Genomic DNA, 9,531 nt, shown 5'->3' with positions numbered 1-9,531 from the left:
GTAATAAATACTAAGCGAAATTTTCCGCGCCGAAAAGTTGAAAAGCATGATGAAGGAGAAAACATTCCGTAAAGACGGAATTGTGGGACTAAAAAAAAAAAAAAACACTTTCGAAACGGAATTGTCGGACGAAAACGTCTTCAAAACGGAATTGTAGGACAAAGCCTGTCATCGGAACGGAATTGTAGGACAAAGCATGTCATCGGAACGGAATTGTAGGACAAAGCATGTCATCGGAACGGAATTGTAGGATAAAATGTCATCAAAATCTGTGTTCCCAAACATTCAGTATGACTTTTGGCTCATTTAAATAATTAAAGTGTGGACAATGAATGGCGCATCAAATGGAACATTTTTGAGGTAAATAGATTGGATTAATTCAAAAAAAAAAAAAAATTAGAAATTCAATTATATTTTAAATTAAAATATAAGTTTAACATTGAATGTCATTCATTTTTATGACTAACTGATATAAATACAACATTTATCAATTAATCAAAAAAAAATCATTCGAATGATTTCCTTTGAAATAATTAATTATGAGTGTTTTCTTATTTTTATGCATATAGATAATAAATTAAAAAATTTTCACTTTTATCATTTTTCTTTTTTTTACATAATGCAAAAATTAGCATAAATACATTGTTATTGGATGTAAATTTTTTTTATTAATATGTATTGAATGGAAATTTTTTTATGCATATTTTAAAATTATGCAAAAATTCATTTAAATATAATTATTTTTATTTAATCAATTATATTTTACTTTGTTATTAGTTTAAGCTCACATAACAGTACGCATATTTGATGCTAAACAAAAAAAAAAAAAAAAATGTCTGACTTATTAAGTAGCGGTGATGATAGTAAATTGATGGATGATGATAAAACGATACATTTTACAAAATTGAAATTATTGAATGAATCATGTATTATTGATGGTGATGATAATAATAGTAATGATGATGATGATGATGATGATGTTGATAACACATCAATATATACACTTCGTACTTATCATGATAACAGTAGTAGCTGTGATGAAGCTATGATGATTGAATCCAATGAATCATTTCCTAATACTTCAATTTCATCTATTATAAGTGAAAAATTAAAATTATCAGTTGAAAATCAAACAAGTAATAGTTGTAGCGATAAAGGAATAAATTTTATGAAGTATGTTGAAAATTTTCTATCAAATAATTAAATTCCGATTTCCTTTTCTGATATTTTAATAACTTATAAATATTTATTAATGAAATAATAAGCTAATTATTGATAGCAAATAATAATGAGTAATTTAATTAATTCAAGAGGAGAATTTATCATAATTTATGTTTGCAAATTTAAAATTTAAAGGTTGAAATTTTATGAAGTAATTGAATTTAGATTTGTTTTGCAAGATTTTAACGATGTATAAATACTAATCAATATAATACAATTATTGTTAGCAACAATAGCTAGTAAGTATTTCAACCATTTTCAAAATCATTCTTTAAAATGAACTGTTCAATTTATTTCAGCTCAATTCATGGAACCGCTTCAACACAATCTTCACAAACTGAATCAGATGACTTAAAAAGTCAAATAATTGATGATGAAATGTCACAATTGTCGCAATTATGTTATACAGCACGTACTAAATTACCAGAAGAAATTACTAACCCTGAATTTATTAACCTTTATCAAATTTCAGATGTAAGTTTTCAATAAACACTGAAGAAATTATATTTATATATTTTTTGTTTCCATATTTCCTGAAGTTTTCCCGTTATTTCAAACATTTAATCGGAATTGACGTTATATATAATCTGTAAGAAATCCGGAATAACTCTTAATCATCTTCTAATTTATGATCATCATAATGAGCAAGATGCAAATATGATCTAAAATCATCATCGTATAATTATTCAGGATCAACAAACACCTGAATATTCTGATCAAACTGCAAAAATAAACGCTCAAAGTGAATCCATTATGTATGTGGACTGCATTTAATGATCATACCGTATCACAAATGTCCTAGAACATATTCAAAATTATTTATTCTAAATATCTTTATAATTCAATTTCTTCTCATTGTTAAATTCTATCAAGAAAAAAAAAAAAAAACCTTAGATCACAATTTATCCTTATACCATCTGATTTTATCATCTTCATTCGTATAATCCTTAAATTGAAAATTTCATAATTTCAAAAAAAAAAAATCGCATTTTAGAACAGAAACAAATGACATTATTCAAGAAGGCGTAGAATTGGAACAGCATACGGAAACGGTACAAAATTTCATCCGAAATCCAGAAAATGTATCATAATTCACATCATTTACTGGAATTTTCTTTTTTTTTTTTTTGCATTTCCAACTTCTAATCAAACAATTTTGGTACAGCAACAAATTACCTCCCCCCCCACCAGGCTTATAGAAACTTGTTATTGACATTAGTTTCATAATTAAAGGAAACTTAAAAGTGTAGAATCTTGAGTATTACAGAAATTTAGTGACATACTTACCAAAATCATCTATCACTGAGCTAACCTATCTTTAATTTTCTTCTATACTGTACGCTTTTTTAATCAATTGTTTGATAAGATCAAAAAACTAATTTTCATATGTGCTAGGAAACGAGCATAACTTTAGATAAAGATTATTTTTTAATTAAACAATTTCAACCTAAACTTTTTTCGTTTTCACAAAATGATAATTTAATTAGTTTATCACGCGCAATTGTTTTTGTTTTAGCGCTATACAAAATACGAATCAAATATTGTTTCCATATTTAAAGTAATGCTTGCAACTTGCTAGATTCTCTACTGTTCATAATTCAAATATCGCTTTAAAATATCACTATTAAAATTTTTTAATGAAAATTTTTACTCACTAACTATATGTATAACAATCGATTTATAGAATACAAACAGTGAGTACTGTATACCAATGATGAATAAAGCTCCGGTATTGATTAATACAGGAACATCAATCTATCTTTACAAAGAAACTGATCCGCTTCACACATTATACAATACCGATCAAGGTAGTCACAATTTTTTTTTTTTAAAATAAATTACAGCATTTTCGAAAGCAGCAAATAATAATCAAACAATGAAAAATAAGCTAGAAACATGATGAAAACAGCAAAAAAAAAACCGAAAAATCCGAATTTTCTAATCCGACATTCTAATTTTGCGATCTCCAATTTCAATTTCCAAATTCGAAAATCGCATATTTAAGAAACGAAATATGCTGCCATGAATTTTTGAACTGAAAAAAATTTTGCTATAATAATTTCTAAAATTTCATAAAGAATCCTAATGCACTACCAATTTCAATATCTTAACAAATCATAAACAAAAATAATAAAAAAATAAAATGAAAACTGCAGCACAATGGAGCACATTTATACCGCAACAATGATAAAGCATAGCATTGAAGAGAAGAAAGTGAAATCGAAAGTTATATGATCAACTGCTTAATTCAAAATTAAAGGAAACAAATCCATTTCAACTTGGCAAATATAAAGCAAAAAGAAAAAAAAATTTAATGACAACCAGTAATCATACAAAAATTGCCATTCCAATCTGCCGATATCTACAGATCAGATATGATCATGAAAATAAATAAATAAATGAAAAATCAAAAAACCCTAAATAATTGAAAAATTTATATCGAAAGCACAAACGATGAATAAAGGAGCCTGTTATAGTAATTATATGCAAACACGAAATAATAAATGATACGTAACAAAAACGATTACAACATACCAGTCGAGCACTGATGAAAATTTAATCCTTTGCGGATTTTCACATTTCGAATTTGTATATCAAATACATACAAAGAGGATATTAGATTGATAAATGCAACGAAAAATATATAAACGAGAAAAAAGTCTAGCAGTAATTAAATAAAAACCTAACTGGTTAAAAAAAAAAATGAAATATAAAATTATATGAAATTATACAATGCATTTTAGAAAAATCCACCTAAACAAAACAGTTGTAATTATTTACGAACGATATAACGCTAACAATTTGTCATGAAGAAGCAAAAGCATTGAAACTCAGAAAAGTTAATAATTAGTTTGTCTAATAATGTTTACTGTGTGAAGAAATTTAAAAAATCAGATGTGAGGTAGTTTATTCTATCAACTCCTTGTGATCGTTATTATACCCAATGTCCAATGTTTGGTCCATAATTTTAGGATATAATTTTATTGTTAAGAAATAAAATATATCCCTAAATATATTACTGAGGGTTTATCACTCTGGATAAAACTAGCCTAACAATTCAACAGAAACTAAAGAGAAAAAAAAACGCTTGAAAATGTCTTTGCCTACTTGTACAGTTGACAAATTAATGATAATTTCAAAAAATAAAAGTAAAAGTAATGCACAAAAATAAAAATAATCAACACAGATTCGGAATCAACATGTAAAGCACAGAGAGAGAGAGGGAGGAAGAAAGATAGGGAAGGAGAAATGTAAAGGATATTATGATTGGTAGACAGAATATCTTTCCAATCGTTAAAATGCATTATCCTAATAAACAAATATGGTGAATGATGTGGGAAAATAACAATATAACAACACAAAACAGTTGATGCACACTAGAAAGATGGTCGAAAAGGAAATGAGAGAATCTGGCTTTAAGTGAATTTCTTTCCTAGATCATTTGGGTTGCAGGATTTATTTTTCGATGTTCAATTAATTTCCGCACCTGAAAGAAAAAAAACGTTCACTTACAGATTATCCAGGTTTCGAATTCATTTTTCATGAATTATCGGAGCAATTTATTTAATTGTTTTCGAACGTTCAATTAAAAAATAACCGTCCATATTAAATAGTACATACCACCTCTCTAATGTAATATGTAATTAACATATCTCTCCAGTGCTCACTCTTTCTAGAAACTCATTAATTTCATCGATTTTCTCAACTGTTACCAGCTTAGTCACATCCCTATATGACATGCAATTTTTAATGCGATGACCTATTTAATGAAAGTATTTGGCAGGGAAGTATCTGAAGCTAAATATATGTACTCCCAGGACAATTAATATTGCCCACCAGTATCGTCTCAAGAACGTCTGGAGGCCATTAATTACTCGAACGAAAGACGAGACAGGATTTAAAAAATCACTATGGAAAAAGTAAAACCAGCACAAGTTAAGCTAGGGTATCTCAGCTTTAAAAACTGGTTTGAAAATTTTTCAATAGCCCAAGAACTTAAAGCTTTGCAGATATTTTATTTGGTAATTCTACATGTTTATAACGATTTTCAAATCAAATGGTATGGAGATATCCAACAAAGATATACAAATCATTTTTAATGCTACTAAAACATACAACTTAAAATATTAAAAAACTGAATGAGACTTGAAAACGAAAAGAATTTCTCAAAATTCAAAAAAAGGGTGTAGACAGGTACTGATTAAGAAATTGTTGACATGACGAAAAACTATGAAAGAAAATCGTGAGAACTAATAAAAGAAATTTGAGAGTAAAAGAAATGAAAGTGCAAAACTAAATGAGCATGATGAAATTTTTTTCAACTGGAATATTTATATGAATGCTGAAATCAAATCTTCATTGTTCGCATAAATATTCTAAATAAGGAAGATCTTTATCATATTTGCTCTTCAACCATGGAATTTTACAATAACAGTGCTTAAGGACCATAAGATGTTGCTAATTAAACTAATGAAAAGTACAAGACACTCTCTTCCTCAGTAGAAAATATTATTCCCGTTATTTAATGGCAACGTGATTTACTTTTTATTTAGTATAATTTTGGATTCTTATAATATTGAATAATTACCCAGAGAAACATAATCGCTATTAGTTTTTAAAACAGTATGTCAATCCTGATATATCTTAAATTTCATGCTTTCTTTAATCTCTTTGCCTCATACTCAAATCATTGGTACAGCAAAACAAAAGAATACTGAATTTTAAACCGAGTGATATAATGGAAAACAAGGAAAGGTGAGATTTTTTTACCCATCACCTTTGCAAACGGTTCATCGATATCAGCAAGTGCAAGGGCTAAATCAGGAAGGAAAAAAAAATAAAAAACAAAAGAAAAAAAAACTGGAAGCTACAGAAGAATTTTATTTTAATATCAAAATGGAATCACTCACCTCACGTCCTTCTTCTATCCATCGTTGTTGTTCTGATTCAGTCATTCCTTCAATTTTACACTCATCTACCGTCATCATATTGATATAACCATACAATACCGCATAGAGTTGAGGCATCATTTTTGGGGTCAAACAGAGACAAAACAAGGGTGATAGAAGTTGACAAATTGGAAAATACAACGCTGTAGCATCTTCCGGAAAGCTAAATCCATGGAAGCGGCTTTCTGATATCCGGAAACCATTATCCTGATATAGATTTAGTGCGGTATACAAAATTTCAAGTTGTTTTTTCATCACACCAGTGAAGAAGAACCGTGAAAACTCATGCATCGGAGTAGAACTGATTTCTTGAGCGTCATACATCAATCGATAGCATAAAATATTGTGAAATATAAAATGGCGGAAAAATGACTTTTGCAAAACGGTACTACTGCGTCCTTCCAAATGAGCACAGTGATAAGTTGTAAAAGCTATCGTTGCCTTGAACTGTTGCAAATTCATTTGTATGCAGCTTAATCGGAACTGATCACAGTGCCAATTAGCAAATGGATTTACGACTCCATCCAATGATTCTTCCAAAATTTGACTTAACTTACTGCAAAAAATAGAGGCTTTAAGGGTTAATAATTGAAACCCGCAGAGAAGTAGTCGCAAATTAAGAAGCACAGATTCTTTCAAATCGTTTTGAATAAGTTGCTCAACCAAATTCCGGACATCTTCATGATTATCGTCAAAGTTCAACAACATCATAACGGTATTTACAATACCATCGACAGATTGTGGCAGATATGATGGATATCGCGAAATGATTGCCTCCACTGCTCCATCCCAATCGTAGCTATTTCGATCCAATTCCAGCGGCCATACAAAGTGTGAGAAATATGGCTCACCACTTCCTTCATCCACTAAACCAGTGTACAAAGCCAAAAGCATTCGAGACACAATATTATCCAATTGTATCGGTAAATTAGTATATAAATATAAATTGGTCTCAATAAGCATGGTTAGGAAACTGCAGCTTGGAATGATTTTTGTATTTCTATCATACGTTGAACCCGATTGATAAGACGGTATTTCAAAAAAACTGACAAACTTCAGAAGCTCATCGTGATACCATTGCCATGATGTCGTACTTGAAGAAGCTTGATCAACGTCATTCCAACACTTTGTATTTGTCAAATCAACCACAAATGGATCATTTGTAAAAGAAGACTCATTCAGAGGATAAATTTGAGCACAATCCGTCCCCACCAGTGGTATTTTCTGTAATGCATGTACTGTTACACTATTCGCTGCAACTGTAGCCGATGGCTGAGGTTCCCGTGAGTTGTCAACAAATTCGTTTGCATCCATATTTTCGTGATTTGCTGTTGTACCATTCTGCGTCAATAACCGATGAATCTGTCTGAAAGGAAAGGATATCAGACTCAATTTCACATAAAATTGTTATAATATGTGATAATTCTAAAATATTTCGGATTTCTGGGATTAATGTTTCTATGTCAAGATTTCCAAATAGTACAAAAGAGTCTCTTTCAAAGTAATAACGTTTAATAAAATTAGGACAATAATAACAGCTGCACAAAATTAAACAAGACCCGAAACCCGAAACTAACCTGTCAATACTTTCTTCAACATTATTGTTTGAGCTGGTCTCATATTTCACGGATGCTCGAAAATCTATTGGATTATATTCATGTGATTGCTTTCTGAAAAAGTTCTTTCAAAATTGCCCTCGCAAAACAATTAAATTTCAATATTTCACAATAAGAGTTAGCGACAAAAATATAGCCAACAATTTCAATGATCATCAGGTATACAATGACACTTGGAAGCGGTAAAAAAAAGTATGTTATTCGCTTATATGCACTTTAATTCCTCAAATTCATGTAGCACAAAATAAACTACGCACGTAAAGTAGCGTACTGAAGACATTTTCAAAGCAGTAACTAAAAGTTTACTACTGAATATATTATTCCTTGGCAACAGCTGAGGAAATATTATCCGATACTGTGTCATATTCATTCTAAAACAATGTTAAACAGAACAGAATACAATTTAAAATAAAAATACCAGAATCGAATTAGACAATTTGAAACTAAATTTAAACTCGACAAAAAAACTAACTGCAGCGAATCAGGCAAAAATGGTTCCACAAATTTCATCGCAGAATAGAATGAAAATCTTGGAACATAAGGTAACGAGTTTGATCTCAATTTTTTCAACGTATTTCGCTCTCTTACAAATCGCCCCTTCAAACAGTTCCAACGTTCACGACATTTTTCACCTGCAACATATCTACTACTATTTAAGATTATTAATGATATTGGTATCATAAGGTTTCTATCCTCGACAAACACAAATTCAGTGAGGAGAGGATGCAAAACTAAAGCATATCCAGTACTCCATCATCCAAAGACTGATAATGTCAACAACAAAGAGTGATATAATTGCAGCAGCTGTAGCTGAACCGCAAATTTCTTCCTCATAATTAGTCTTCATCCTATACGGTCGCAAATGATTAAATATGCAAATTAAATTCACAAACACTTTGCGCTTGCCTCTTCTGCATTCATCATACTGAACCTATTGGGTAACTTTCCTGGAACACCATCAATGGTTTCCTGAGCAATATAATGAAATTCCTTACAAGAGCAAGCCCAATCAAGCGTTGAATAACTTTAGAAAAGTTTCTTCCAGCTTCACTTTCTTAATTTCGGCAAAAGAAAGGTCGTCGCAATTTGCTTACAAATAATCACCAAAAAAATTGGATTCCGATTCGAACTTTACTGAATGTTAATTATTTTAGAACAAAAGAAATGACTATTCCATTGCCGACAAAAAAACAATAATGACCTGTAGTTTTATAGCCCATCGCTTGAAGCTTTTTTGATACTTCCTCCCACAATTCTACCCTTGATCGGCCTTTTTTGTAGTGTTTATTGGATGGATCATATAAATATGGTGAATTGCGAACGGTGTCAATTAAAGCATGATTATAATCCTTAAATTCCATCCTGAAACGAAAAGAAAATATTTAGTCGCAAAAAAAGAAAAAAAAAAAACTCATTTTCCTGATTGTAAAATAATGTAACGTTTATAATTCCATAGTTAAACAGGAAAATAAACAAAGAAGAGTGAGAACAACTTGAAAAAACTTAAGTATGCAGTACCCAACATTTTTCACTAATCCCACTAAATAAATAAGCACTACGCAAACATCAAGGTCAGTCAGAAATATTTGCGAGACAATAAACAAGAATAATTATCGAAATATTAATGGGTATTGGAAAAATTTTAAAAATGTTACGAAGTAATCAAAATGCGACTATTTTAGGAAAGAAAATTCAATCGTTGATGAGATGATTTTATCGTGAATATACGGAAAAAAGAAAACAAA

At 29.8% G+C, this 9,531-nt stretch overlaps 2 protein-coding genes across 2 annotated transcripts; one reads left to right on the top strand and one right to left on the bottom strand.

The window, feature by feature from the left end:
- Window positions 1-832: 832 nt before the first annotated feature.
- On the top strand, window positions 833-2,312 carry LOAG_03382 (hypothetical protein; the record flags this gene model as incomplete). Its single annotated transcript, XM_003138919.1, has 4 exons — window positions 833-1,173; window positions 1,521-1,695; window positions 1,912-1,976; window positions 2,216-2,312. The coding sequence occupies 4 exons, from the start codon at window positions 833-835 to the stop codon at window positions 2,310-2,312; spliced, it is 678 nt and encodes a 225-aa protein (XP_003138967.1).
- A 2,070-nt stretch (window positions 2,313-4,382) lies between these two features.
- Window positions 4,383-9,155, bottom strand: LOAG_03381 (hypothetical protein). The gene is made up of 5 exons (XM_020446303.1): window positions 8,988-9,155; window positions 8,259-8,418; window positions 7,748-7,840; window positions 6,132-7,536; window positions 4,383-4,708 (listed from the first exon to the last, which is right to left on the bottom strand). The coding sequence occupies exons 1-5, from the start codon at window positions 9,145-9,147 to the stop codon at window positions 4,655-4,657; spliced, it is 1,872 nt and encodes a 623-aa protein (XP_020303336.1). The 5' UTR covers window positions 9,148-9,155; the 3' UTR covers window positions 4,383-4,654.
- Between the last annotated feature and the right edge of the window lie 376 nt (window positions 9,156-9,531).

Source organism: Loa loa (genome assembly GCF_000183805.2).
Source record: "Loa loa unplaced genomic scaffold supercont3.375, whole genome shotgun sequence".
In the NCBI taxonomy this organism is placed as follows: domain Eukaryota; kingdom Metazoa; phylum Nematoda; class Chromadorea; order Rhabditida; family Onchocercidae; genus Loa; species Loa loa.
The sequence above is the reverse complement of the archived record's forward strand: the minus strand, read 5'-3'. Positions and strand labels throughout refer to the sequence as shown.